Source organism: Plecotus auritus (genome assembly GCF_963455305.1).
Source record: "Plecotus auritus genome assembly, chromosome: 6".
Classification (NCBI taxonomy): Eukaryota; Metazoa; Chordata; class Mammalia; order Chiroptera; family Vespertilionidae; genus Plecotus; species Plecotus auritus.
The window spans coordinates 16,535,033-16,549,772 of record NC_137773.1 but is presented as its reverse complement, the minus strand read 5'-3'; the positions used below and the strand labels follow the sequence as shown (position 1 = coordinate 16,549,772).

The 14,740-nt window shown below is 37.8% G+C and overlaps 1 protein-coding gene across 6 annotated transcripts in view; it reads right to left on the bottom strand.

Annotated features, from left to right (window-relative positions):
• Positions 1-1,338: 1,338 nt before the first annotated feature.
• The window catches only part of CLINT1 (clathrin interactor 1), a 59,204-nt gene continuing 45,802 nt past the window's right edge, over positions 1,339-14,740 (bottom strand). The window contains exons 9-12 of one of the 6 annotated variants that reach the window (XM_080671648.1): positions 13,179-13,253; positions 7,060-7,349; positions 4,745-4,895; positions 1,913-3,653 (exon numbers count right to left, since the gene is read on the bottom strand). In XM_080671648.1, coding sequence (XP_080527774.1) covers positions 3,307-3,653; positions 4,745-4,895; positions 7,060-7,349; positions 13,179-13,253 — 863 coding nt within the window. In that variant the 3' untranslated portion in view covers positions 1,913-3,306. Of the gene's footprint in view, positions 3,654-4,744; positions 4,950-7,059; positions 7,350-13,178; positions 13,254-14,740 lie in introns of all 6 variants that reach the window. The other 5 variants (XM_080671647.1, XM_080671651.1, XM_080671650.1 and 2 more) reach the window with 5 other exon arrangements.

Here is a 14,740-nt window from a genome sequence, read left to right as displayed (position 1 = left end):
ATCCTCAATTAGAAATCAATTTAGCAGAACAGTCAGGCTTTCTTCACTAAACACTGCTTTTAGGAATAAAACAGAAATATGAATTTGGGGTTTGCTGTGTAGATTAAATGACATGCACATGACGTTTTTAGTTCAGTGATTGGCACATAGAAAGTTTTTGATATGGAAGTGCGTTTAGATTAAAAAATGGGAGGCAGCCTTGGCCAGTTTGGCTCTGGATAGATCGTTGGCCTGGGGACTAAAGGGTCTCGGGTTTGATGCTGGTCAAGGGTACATACCTGGGTTGCAGGCCCAATCCCCAGTAGGGGTTGTGCAGGAGGCAGCCAATCAATGATTCTCTCTCATCATTGTTTCAATGTCTCTCTCCCTCTCTGAAATCAATAAAAATATACTTTAAAAAATAAAAATAAATTAATACATACATACTAGTAAATAAATAAAAATAGGAGGCAGAGAAACATTTAAAGCATATGTATATCAGTGCTGGTAGATTTCACTCATCATTTAAATTAATTATACAACACTTCCAGATTCATAGAAAAAAAATGCATTAGTGCCCAAAGAAGTCAGGTAAGTTGATCAGGTGTCACCCAGACAGTGAGTGGTTGAAAGGGGATTAGACTGTCTGCTTCCAAGTCCCAGCTCTTTCCACAGTGCAGTGCAGTCTCCCAGGAGAGCTGAAACACAAAGCCAGTTTACTTCAGAACCTATTTATCATAAGGACAGTTTCATAAATATTTGAAAAAAAATTATTAACCCTTCCCTCCAAATATAATTATAGGTCTCAACTTATTAGTGACTACCCCCAAACCAATAGTATTATGGGTATCCTTCAGGCAATTTATGTTAAACAATAAAGGAAACTTTTAAAGTACCTGAAGATTGCATCAGAGAAAAATGAATCTGGAGTGGCAGTGGGAACTCCTTATATGTAAATTGCTAGAACTGTAACTATTTCACTCTCCACCCTTCAAAATATTAGGCAGAATGAAAAATAGATACAAAGAGAAGCTGCTGAAAAGGAAAAGGGGTATAGGATGGGCAAAAGGGAGATCAATAGATTATTAAAGAAACATATTTTCTTGCCAAATCCAAATGATTTGGGAATATTAGAACTTTTCTTTGAAGTATCACTTAGTAACCCCTTCAGAGATGAATCATTAAATTGGATGGACCTTCAGAGAGGCAAGTCTTGTTTTCTCTTTCATGGGCTCTAAGACAAAACATACCGGTAAAATATCAAATTGTATGTTGAGGTGCAATAATAACTTGAGATGGGAGCTTACTTCTGTCCACAGACACAACATAGGAAGAAGGCATAGTACAGAAAATGCTTTAGAAATAAATCTTAGTTTTATTAGGAAAAGAATTTTAAACACAAACGTTTAGAAACAAAGTATTTATTTCCTCCAAGAACCATATAAAGGTGATGCTATAACTCTCAATTTTCTAGAAAATTCATTTAAGATTATGAGTTTTAAATATCAGTGAAGATATTCTCCATACTGCCACCAGCAGCCGGGCTTGAATGCTCTGAAGTAACAACACTTGAAAGCTCCTATTCTTTGAAACTAATTTAAACACACTAAATTGTTGAAAGATTAAAAACCACAGTCACCTAATTACACTCTCTCTCATCTCTTATTCAGCAAATGAATCACTTTTCATTACCACTTAGCAGAAGTACATGAATTTCTGCTTAATTAGAAATGTTGTAGATGGAACATTAGCAAGAATGGAGCGGGTCAGGGTATCTTTGCTGCTTCATTTTAAATTCCTAATAGTAGAGTCTGATAAGAAAAATAGAGAAGTCATTAAATAATTTTAAATTATTTATAAAAATTACTTTGCCCAAATTATAATTATTTCCTCCAGTCTCAAATGTCTAACAGAATGAAAGAAAAAGCAGTTCGACATTGATTTTAATGAACATTTTAATGTTATGTATAACAGAACATTATGAATACAATGGAAACAAAGTTTTATCAATAAAAAAAATTTCAACACAAAGTGGGAGGTAATAATGTGATACCTATATTATAGTATTTATTTTTAAAAAATATTCCCAAGTTTGAGGGTGAAACAATTTTGCATTCCAAACTCTGGAATCATGATTTCTCATGTGAGCTTAATGCAGAATTACAGCAGGAAAACAAAAACATTTTAATTAATTTCCTTTATTTGCCATTAAATCAATAAAATCTTTGACTGCTACAGGTCTCCTTTAATTATATATATTTAACCTCTCTCTATTGGAATCATATTGCTAATGCCTTATTATACACACTCGAAACCAAAACAAAACAAATACTGTATAAAACCTAAAAGTCAACATTGCTGAGTTCTAACATTTATATTTAACTTAATGTCTTAGTGGATTTTTATCTTTCCAATTTTTTGAAAAGAGACCAAAAAAATAAAAATAAATATTTTTTCTCTTTTGACTGTTGCTAACTGTTAAATGGTGGATACAGGGACAAACACGGAAGGAAGCCTTGCCAAGTTAACCACTGCAAATTGTAAATAATAACTGCTAAAACAAACAAAAATACTGGAGGTGTGTTTTTTTTTTTCTTTCTTTTCTTTTAAAGGAAACAATAGAGCAGTCCTGAAAAAAAATATTTTTCTTAGTTCTGCACAGGATTATAGCAGAAGATATGGGAAAATTCCCATAGCTATCACCAATTACTTAAAGAGGTTTTGTTACAATAAAAATTTGGATAGTATACTAGCAGTGTTGCTGGAACATTAGCAAAAGTATATACATTCCAGTTACCTTTGATTTAGCCATAATCACATATGTATGCCTTTTTTGGATAAAAATATATTTTTTTATAAAAAACTGATCATCCAACTTTAATGATTTAATATATGGGCTCAAGAGTGGTAGTAAAAGGAACAGATCCAATTATGATAAGGTGATTCAGGGACAGAAAAATCAAGTTCCTCAGGAAAAGAAAAGTATAAAATTAGAGATTCAAACATATTTATTCAGCCCTATTGCAGTCCTCCCGCAAATTATGTTAAAATGGGTTCTTCAATTTTATAAAGGCTTTTTTTCAATGGTCTCACTACCCCATTGGTCAATTCTCACTGGGGAAATGGTTTGACTGCCTCATCTGAACTGCCCTTGCCTGGCAATTTGAAATACTAGATATTTCACTATTATAAAACATCCTTTTTGGTTCTTTACATAGGTTTATTTTAATTAACTGATAAGAGGGGAATTGATTAGCATTTTCCATCCCAACATCACCTATCTGCACCACTAAAAATCCTTCATTCAATCTGCTCCTTTACAATCTCTTATTTGCTAAAGTTGGCGAAATTTGCAAAGGCATCTTGCTTGGGTTGCACAGTTCCAGAAGTCATAGCTAAGTTGGGCATGCCCATTCCCACTGTGCCCGTCAGGCCCATCCCAGCAGTTGACATCCCTATGTTCATGTTCATGCCCATCATGCTCGGGCTAATCATTGGAGTATTTCCAAGAGGGGCCATTCCCATGGTGCCAGTCATCACATTGGGCATGCTCATAGGCATGGGTCCCCCCATCAAAGGGCTAGTTTGGGGCCGGACAGGAAGCATGTTTGATGGAGAACTGAGGTTCACAGCTCCAAAACTTTGGGTCATCACATTCATAGGTTGCTGCATATCTACCAGAAGAAAAGAGACAAAAGAACTTTACCACACTGAATTCTCAGATTCATAGAGCAGAAAAATAATGCAATCTTCCTGACCATCATTATCTGTAAGCCCCAATAAAATTCTTTTAGTGATTTTACAAGAGAAGTCAATTAACTTGCATTGTTTACTCTTGAGAAATATTCAGTGGCTGTTAGCTTTGGTATCCCAAAGATGTGGAAACAGTAAGAGTGGCCTGGGGGAAAACAGAAGGCACTTTAAAAGCATTTCCACAAAATCTATTGTGGAATCCAACCAAATAAGTTGTCAGGAGCTACTGTGTATCAAAAGCCTAAAAAAAGTTTAAATCCTGTGACTCACTCTATTTTTAGAATATTATATTAAGGAAAAAAAAAATCACAAGCACAAACAAAATTATGGAGTTCTTTTAATAGCAAAAAGCTGGAAACAATAGAAATAACCAATAATAGAGGAACTGTACACTGATATGATGGATAACTATAAAGATCTAAAATTTTTTTTCTTAATATTCAATATAGGAAAAAATGTTAATTATGTTGAATGAGAACTGCAAGAAACAAAATACAGACAGAACGATCTCAAGTATTAAAAGTACAGGGGTAGTCAAAAGTAGGTTTACAGTTATGAGTACACAAAACACAGTTTATTCTTGTATCATTATAATCACAAACTTCATGTTTTTTCCATACATACTGTAAACCTCCTTTTGCCCACCTCTGCATAGTCAGAAAAGATGGAAAAAAGTATGAATTACTGGTGATTATCCATGGATTATGGAGTGCAGATGATTTTTGTATCCTTGTCATATTTGCCTATACTAAAAAAATTTTCTACCACAACTATTTTTATTTTAGTGATAAGGCCCCCAACACTCACCAAAATACAATAAGTTTTATCATGTCAAGAGTAGAATACAAAGTAATTCAATGTGTCAGGAGGGATAACAAGTATTATTTGAAAATAATCTCAAGTGCACACACAGTTTGTGTTATGTACTTTTATGCATGGCTTGAAGCAATCCTGGCATCAGGGCAAAAGATTACATGTACACAAAGAAATGGGAAGTCTTGGGGCAACTTACTCTGTTGTTGAATCATTGTATTGAGCGATGGCTGCTGGGGTTTGGAAGGCTGCATACCAGGTAGCAAGTTGTCTAGGCTGATGTTTACACTGGGGTCAGACCAAGTAGAGGGCAGGGTTTTGCTGACTGACTTCTGGACCATATCTGTATTCTGATTATAGAGAGGATTAGGCTTCTGCAGCACTGTGCTAACATTTTGCAAAGGCTGGAAAATAGAAAAATGCTCTAAAAATTAAGCATCCACTCTATAAAGATTAACAGATGGCAGTTGGATCACAGTAACTCCAAATATATACAAAACTTTGTAATAAACTCTTGAAACTAAAAAGAACCACAAATGTTCTATACTAAGTCTTCAATACCCTGAATCACTAACTTCCCCAAAAGTTAGAAGTCCAAATCATATTTGGGGTGAAAACAAACAACATATTTACACTAATAATTATCTTCCCATTACCCAAAGTCTAAAAGCCACCATCCCAGGTTAGTATAGCTTTAAGGAAATATACTAGTATAAGAAGAATATTCTTACAAAATGGAATTCAAGATATGATTTCTAATGTTATAAAAAGCAAAACAATCAAAACACCAAATTATATTTCATATATCCTGATGATATTTCCCTGCTCCATATCCATGTCCATTGACTAAAGTGAGCAACACTAGTGGAGCTTGATATTTGTGGACCAATTCAGGAGAAAGAAGTTCAGGAGAGAGAAGCAAAGGTGTTCGGTAGTTACTAAGGATAACTGTGAAAAGAACAGAAAAAGGGAAAGGAATAGCAATAGGAAGCATAATTTAAAATGTACCAATGGAAAGAATCACAACACAGCTGCAACTAAAGTTGCAAATAAGAAGATTGGCTTTATGCTTATATCGTAAAAAAGAAACTGGAAAATAAAGTGGCTTGGGCTTGTTCAGTGGTGCATAGTTCAATTTAATGGTATTAGTGTGGCTTTCATGTCCATTTTCTTAATGTTAGATCTAATTTCTGTTATAAAGAGTAGTCACCTTCTGCTTCTTTCTTCTCTTCATTCATCCTAACACCCAAAAGAGGAGAATCCACACATTAAAATGAGTAATTAGCCCTGGCCAGTGTTACTCAGTGGTTAAGAGCGTTGGCCCTGGGACCTAAAGGTCACGGGTTAGATTCCTGGTCAAGGGCAAATACCTGGGTTGCAGGTTCAATCCCCAGCAGGTGCGTGCAGAAGGCAACCTATCTATGTGTCCCTCTCACTTTGATGTTTCTCTCTCTATCTCTCCCCCTCCCTTCCACTCTCTTTAAAAACCAACAGAAAAAATATCCTTGGGTGAGCATTAGCATTAACAACAACAACAACAACAAAAAAGAGTAATTAACATCATACACAAATATTCTGAATAGGTTCAATCAAAAATAGTAAGTTCTTGGTACAACTTAAGACATATATATTCCAACCCTACACTTGTCCAAATTCTAAGTTAGTATTAGGTTAGTGAATTAAAAAGCTCCCAATTTTAATTTTCCTTAATGAAAATGAGAGTTGAAAGAAGAGCCTATATAAACATTATATAATGTAGAGCAGGCCCAGAACATGAAACAACACTGATCCTTTTAGGGAATGATTATCTTTATCAGCAGTGATTGTTTGCAACCAATAAGTGACACTTGAAGAACTCAATCAGAGATTTTACTGAGTGAGTGTTGGCCATGGGTGAAGCCAATACAGGTATACCTCTTTTTATTGCATTTTGCAGATAACTTTTGTCAACAAAAAGATTACGACTTGTTGAATGAAGGCTCAGGCAATGGTTAGCAATAAAGTATTTTTAAATTAAGGTATATATATATTTAGATATTAAGGTATTACACACTTAATAGACTACAATATAGCACAAACATAAATTTCAAGTGCACTGGAAAACCAAAAATTCATGTGACTTGCTTTATTGTGCTATTCACTTTATTGTGGTGGTGTGGAACCAAGCCTGCAATATCTACGAGGTATGCTAGTTATCTATTCCTTATCCTTAAAAACTATTTTTCAAAACTATTAAATACAATTTTTAAAATTAATTCAATAAATTTTCAACAAGTGCCATCATTGTGCAAGGCACCATGCTTGGCTTTGCATGGACTACAGATGATTGAGAAAGCTTGCCCTCCAGAACTCAAATGACTATACCAAGGAAGAGTGTGTGCAAGATAAATGCAATGTGCAAAAGCTATCTATACATTACTTGCTCATTTTTGTTTTATGCTAATCTACTATTAAATTAGTTAGAGCATCTCAAAGATTCTGAATCACAATTTCCAGGGGAGGCAGACAACTCACCTGTGATCTTGACATGGGCAAACCCAGCCCTACAGTATTAGTGCTCATCATAGAGAAATTCATACTCTGAGAAGATGTCATGGTTGCCTGGGATGAGCCCATAAGATCAAATAGGTCTGAAGAATTTGAGGCAGCTGGAGATGGACCTAAAGCTGGTTGTGAGCCACTGACAAGTTCTACAGCTGGCTGTGAGGCACTGCCAAAGAGCTCACCACTGGAAGCAACAGGGCCTGATGGGGCTTGGTTGAAGGCACTCCAATCACCAAACTCTCCATTCCCACTTGTAGTTACTGAGAAAGAGAGAACGATAAGAGTAAGAAACTTTCTGAAGTGGCCAGTACAAATATAACAATCTACAAACTGAAACAAATTAGAGATGATCTGTGTCCATCCAAATTAACGTCTGCAGGTACCACCACCTCCATCTGGACATTGTTTTTTCTCATGAATATTCCACGAGTGTTAACAAGGTAACAAAGAAAAAAATAAAACTCCTATGAAGTAAAATCCATCTCTTAGCAGGTCAGAGGTGACACATCTATATATATACAAGGCAGTCCTCGGGTTACGTCAGACTCGATGTACATCGTTTCGTGGTTACGTCGCCATCTCCCATTTATAAAAAAAAGAAAGTTCTGTCATTTCAACGTATGTACATATGTGCTTTATGTTTTATTATTTATTTACCACAAGTAAAGGTCAGGAATTATTATCTTTCTTTTAAATTATTTTTACTGTTTCACTTCATTACTGCTGTGCATGTGCTCCATGTGAGTGACGTAGATGCTTATGTAGGTGGGTTCCGAACTTACGGCAAAAATCGAGTTACGTCGCACCTTAGGAACAGATCTCTGACATAACCTGAGGACCTACTGTAAAAGCCTAGACTGTTCGACTGTTAGCTATGATGCGCACTGACCACCAGGGGGCAGATGTTCAATGCACAGATATGGAAACATGGAACAGACTGATGAATCTTAGAGGGAGGGGTGGGAAGAGATTAACCAAAGATCTTAAATGCATAGTAGAGGCCCAGTGCACGGATTTGTGCACCAGTGGGGTCCTTCGGCCTGGCCTGTGGGGATCGGGCCAAAACTAGCCTGGTGTACAGATTTGTTCACTGGTGGGGTCCCTCGGGTCCCTTGGCCTGGCCTGCGGGGATTGGGCTGAAACCGGCAGTCCGACATCCCCCCGAGGGGTCCTGGATTGTGAGAGGGCGCAGGCCAGGCCAAGGGACCCCACCGGTGCATGTATCGTGCACTGGGCCTCTAGTAGAAAGTATAATCACAACTTCCCTTCAACCTTAGTTTGCAAAATCAAATATGGTTTCAGTTAAACAAATATGAACTAGCCTGAGACCCCAAAAAAGCAAGAAAAACCTGTAAACTGGTTAACTTTTTGCTGGGAGATCCAGAATCTTTATGCAAAGAGATACTCATTTCATTCATTCATTATTTAGAAAAGTTCAAAGAAAAATCAAATTACAATTTATACCATCTCATGTAAATAAAACCCAAATTCATGAGACTAAATTTATGAAACAAAAGCAGAAAAGCATGGAGAAAAAAAATAAAATTAAGAATAGGGTTAGTAAATTTCTGTAAGTTCTCACCCATTTAGCTATGCTCCATTGATAATACAAAGGCTGTAGGTAGCCATAATAGCCTATATCAGGGATGGGCAAACTTTTTGACTCGAGGGCCACAATGGGTTCTTAAACTGGACCGGAGGGCCGGAACAAAAGCATGGATGGAGTGTTTGTGTGAACTAATATAAATTCAAAGTAAAGGAGCAGAGGGGAGACCAAGAGAACCGGATAGAACAGCCGGATCCGGCCCATGGGCTGTAGTTTGCCCAAGGCTGGCCTATATAATAAAGAGGTAATATGCAAATTGACTCACACCCTCACAAGATGGCTGCCTACGACCAGGCCGGCAAGGGGGTTAGTGAAGGACGACCAAATGACTGAACAAGCAGGCTGCATGGGGTGACCAGGCCGGCAGAGGGGCAGTTAGGGGCAACCAGGCCAGCGGGGGTGGGGGGACAGTTGGAGGCGACCAGTCCGGCAGGAGGGGCTTTTAGGCCAGCGGGGGGAGGGGGGGGCAGTGAGGGGCAACTACGCCGGCGGGGGGGGTGGGGGGGGGCAGCAGTTGGGGTGACCAAGTCGGCAGAAGGAGGCAGTTGGGGGTGACCAGGCTGGCAGGGGGGACAGTAAGGGGTGACCAGGCAGGTGAGCTATTAGGAGCCAGTGGTCCAGGATTGTGAGAGGGATGTCCCCCAAGGGGTCCTGGATTGGAGAGGGTGCAGGCTGGGCTGAGGGGACCCTCCCCCCCATGCACATATTTCGTGCACCGGGCCTCTAGTGTGTGTGTGTGTGTGTGTGTGTGTGTGTATCACCTCAGTACACTGCTTGCTTCAAATAGAACTGTTCAATCTATTTATTTAAATAAAATGTGGGTTATAGTCTTCAGAGGGGAACTCATGCTAATATTTAAAAAAAGAAAGATAACGGTCACTACACTTCAAAGTATAACTATAAGTTTAAGATTTAATGCATTCAATAATATAAAAATTGGTAAGTTAAAAGACTGGTGTTTAAAAATATGGATTTTGTATCTTACTAGCTGTGAAACCCTGAGCAAGCTACTTAAACCTCTCTATGCCTCACTTAAACAAACAAACACAACCATAAGCTGTGAAGATTAAGTAAAAGGTTTGTTATATTTACTTTGGATTAATTGTGAAAAGACAGGGGAGAGCCAAGACATCACACTCTTTCCTTCAGGTGTGCTATATAAGAGTGTAAGTCAAGCTTTATAAATTCTTCATACATAATATTAACTATTTTGAACACAATGAATATAAAGACAAGTGATACCTTAAAAAGTTTTCAACCAGGTTACATAAAAGTCTAAGTAAATAAACCTTTCTTTAAGAAAGGGACAAATATGAATTCATGGAAGTTGAAAAAGCAAAGTGAAGAAAGAGCTAAAAACAGAACAAAACCCAGAATCAACCAATGAATGCATCAATAAATGGAACAACAAATTTTAAAAAAGAGCAACATATAAACTGTCATCTGAAAGCAAACAGTTTGTATTTCTAAGTTAATTAACATCATCTCTTTGTACTCCATGTTCACTTACAACTTGGAAATACATTGTTTAGGTGAAAAGGTAATCCAATCACGGCAATACTGTGTCTTATTATGCTAAATATCAAGAGAACAACATTCAGTCTTTAATATTATATTCTTTACTAGAGGCCCAGTGCACGAAATTCATGCATGAGTAGGGTCCCTAGCCCAGAGGTTGGCAAACCGCAGCTCGCGAGCCACATGCGGCTCGTGAGCCTCGGTTTGCTGCTCTGTTGACTAATGAGTTTGTCGACCACTGGACTAGATTAAATGTTACTGTGTAGTTGGAAGCTGTGAGGATTAGGCAATTGTGGCATATAGTGTGCAAAGAGGTAAAGGGTAGTATATGACAGTGGTCGGCAAACTCATTAGTCAACAGAGCGGCAAACCGCGGCTTGCGAGCCATGGTTTGCCGACCACTGCCCTAGCCTATCCCCCATCCTTTGTGCCCCTGCCCGGCCCCTCCCGCTGGCCCCTGGTCCCCGGTCTGCCAGCAGCCCTGCTCCTGCTGCCGCCATTCCCATTCGCTGACGGCGCCAGCCACGCTTGCACCTGCTGCCGGCATGGAGCAATTAGAGCCAGCACCGGCAGCAGGTGTGAGTGGGGGCTGCTGCCCTGATCACCCCTCAGGAGCAGGGGGAGGTGGAGAAGCCCTGAGGAGCGACTGGGGCTGGCCCTGGCAGCAGGTATGAGCGCCAGGCGGGACCGTAGCACGCGGGAGCAAAGAATTTTCAGTAACCATCAGAGGTTTGCCCCGATGACAGCCACCGGCGCCCCTCCTTGGTCTGGCGTCCCCCCTCCCCCACCTGCTCCACCATCCCGCAGCGGCCCATGCCCACCATGTTCCGCACATGCCCCCTGGTGGTCAGTGCACATCATAGCTAGCAGTTGAGCACCCTTAGCATATCATTAGCATATTACGCTTTGATTGGTTGTTCTGCTGTTTGGTCTATTTGCATATTACCCTTTTATTATATAGGATTACCATATTAAAATGTAAGCACCTCAAAAGAGAAAGTAATTCACTTAGAAACCCTAAGCTCTACCAACAATTCAATACAAGAACTGGGCTAATATTCATTATATCAGGATTTTATTAAAACATGTCTCTGTCCTAACCGGTTTGGCTCAGTGGATAGAGCGTCGGCCTGTGGACTGAAGGGTCCCAGGTTCGATTCCGGTCAAGGGCATGTACCTTGGTTGCGGGCACATCCCCAGTAGGAGGTGTGCAGGAGGCAGCTGATGGATGTTTCTCTCTCATCGATGTTTCTAACTCTCTATCCCTCTCCCTTCCTCTCTGTAAAAAAATCAATAAAATATATTAAAAAAACAAAACATGTCTCTGATCTTCTTTACAAAAGAGACTCAACTAAGGTTTTACTACTAATTCTACATATTAAACAATTAAAACTAACTTAAGACTTGGATAAAGTATACTTTATGCTGATTTTCTATTTGCTTGATATATAAAACAAATAGAATGGAAACTGGGGCAAAATGTGTTGCCCCATCTGAAAACTTTACCTGAGATGATTAATCATGGGAGGAAGATATTTCTAGCAGGGCATATATTGTTCAGAAAGATTAATCATTGTTGCAACCATTTCAGCCCCTTGCGTAACGGTGATCAAGTTATATTAATCACATTCATACAGATGAAGAGATGTATCACTTAATAACAGTAATATATTTGAATTATTTGCATAGCAGGCAACTTTATATACATAAGAACTTGAGAATTACACAGGCAGTCTATAAAATTAGGGCAATGTTTATCTTCCACTTTGATTTGCCTAAAGCAAGATATGAACCCTTAGAAGGCATACCCACACTTCTAGAAGAAGCAGTTTAATTACTCCATAATTCTGCTTTCTGGGAAATACTTGCAATTTACACAGGTAGGCTGTCAAAATAATCCCAAACCACATTAAAACTTATGGCTCTTTCTTCCTAAATCCTTACAAACCTAAACCAGACATTACTAAATACAAATTTTAACCCACTTATTATAAAAAAAGATAACTCTACTAGAAATGAGTAATAAGACTAATTCAGTTAAATTACATCTTTCCTCCCTGCCTCACCTAAGGGGTTAAGATTTTTATAGCTAAAATTTTTATGTCAATTATATTTCATTTTTTAAAAAGGCAAAAAAAAAAAAAAAAAAGGCAAAAAAGCCAACGCCCAAGAAGAATAGAGGCTTAAACATCAAGGATTAAGATCTTTTTTCTTTTTTCCCTTTTTTAATTAATATTTTTATCTTTCTACCTCTGCCATATACTGTGGTAACCATTTAACTTTGGGAAAGCCTATGAGCCTCCAACTTTCTAAAATTGCAACTCATGCTTATATATCATTATATTTGTTTTAAGTATACAACATAGTGATTCAATATTTGTATGTACTATGAAATGATCACCACAGTAAGTCTAGGGCATTTTTTTACTTTTGACCTAACATGGAATAAAGAAATTTTTCCTGACATCCAATTGCTCACTATTTAAGGATTTGTCAAAATGAAGTTCAATTATCTTTCATAGAAATGCTCTTTGCTCTTAAGATATCCAGATTATAAAGAAAGGAATTTTAGTAAGATAGTCGGCCCAAACCTAAGGTCCCTGAATTTCATTCATGAAAATCACAAGCTAAACATAAACCACAATGCCCTTGCTGCTAAAATGAGATTTATTCTTATTCATACTTCCTACCCGCCCCCCCAAAAATAAAAAATCTAAAAAGGAGTTATTTATGAATAAGAACAATTTTATTTAGGTGTACCTGAATGGTTTGTAAGCAAATTAATTCCTTTGGCACAATTAAGACATTGGCCCAATAATATATCTTTGAATAAATTCACTAGGAATTAGAAATATAAGAGGGAAAGAAATGCCAAAAAGAAGCTGATGTGGGAGGGAGGGAGTTGTTTTGTTTTGATAACCTTTTCACAGACCCTAGATTTCTGGCCAATCAAATCGGATCATACCTTGGGAAGGGAAATTGCCTGACGCAGCAGCTGAGCCAAAGTCAGCAAATCCGCCAAATAAATCAGCTGATCCTCCTAGAAATTTAGTATGAGGAAAAAGTTAAACTGTTAGAACCACAGAACAATTGATAGTAATTTCAGGAAGCCATTTTAGCACCACACTTAAAACACACCCACTATTAGAGGGCCCAGACCCACCATAAAAACTAGTTTGTTGATCTAGGTTTTCATGTCACCATGTTCTCTTTAAGCTACCACAGACTCTTACATTCCTCAGTTCTGTGTCTAGTAGGATAATTGACCCTACTCGCTTATATTTCATGAACATAATGTGGGCATGCAGTTTATCCAGCCAACTGTGGTATTTATAAGAATCTTCAATGAATGCTAAAACCTGGGTAAAATGTTGCTGGGAAATATGATAGTCACATAATCTCGAAATACCACCCCACAGATTATTTAGTAAATACCACGGGGAGAAGCTACTTTTACAGTGGAGAAGTTGGATGGATAACAACTGATGTGATCAGACTTAATAATCAGACAAAATAGTATTCATGGGCTCATTACTGTAAGGAACTGAAAAGTCGATCATCACACATGTAGAAAATCCCTGCTAAAAATATTAAATCTGAATCTAATGATGAGGAATGAGTAAGATAAATACAAATTGAGGACATTCTGTAAAACAACTCTTAAGACTTCAGAAAATGTCAACATCATAAAAGACAAAAGGACTGGGACCGCGCTAAATGAAAGGAGCCTAAAGAAACACGACAAGTAAATGAAATACATGATCCTTGATTGGACTCTGCATTTTTAAAAAGTGCTATCCTGAAATGACAATTGAGACACCAGGGAAATTTGAATATGGCCTGTATATTATTAGACACTAATACTGTTTTAATGTTAAATTTCCCAAGTATGGTAATTATATTGTGATTAAAAAGGAGAATTCCCTTCTTGTAACAAGATATGTGCTGAAATATTTTAGGGGCAAAATATCATGATGTTTGCAATTTTCCCTTGCATGGTACACAATAAAACAACAACAAAAGAACTAAGGAGAGAAAGATAAAATATGGCAAATAAAATATGGCAAATTTGCCCTAACTGGTTTGGCTCAGTGGATAGAGCGTCGGCTTGCGGACTGAAAGGTCCCAGGTTCAATTCTGGTCAAGGGCATGTACCTGGGTTGCGGGCACATGCCCAGTAGGAGGTGTGCAGGAGGCAGCTGATCAGTGTTTCTCTCTCATCGATGTTTCTAACTCTCTATCCCTCTCCCTTCCTCTCTGTGAAAAAGCAATAAAAAATATTTTTAAAAAAATATGGCAAATTTTATGTAGGTTTGACATTTTAAAAAATAAAAGTAAGGGAAAAAACTTTGTTTAGTCCATGAGCAAGCAAATATTTGCATTTTTATTATAAGAAAAAGTAACCGCTTTTTGCTACTTCTAAATTGGTGTTTTTAAAAGGGTGAGATCCAAATCAATCTCTGTGCATAACATCACATTCTCATACAATCAGACACTACATATTTGTAAACACTACTTGGGTAAGAA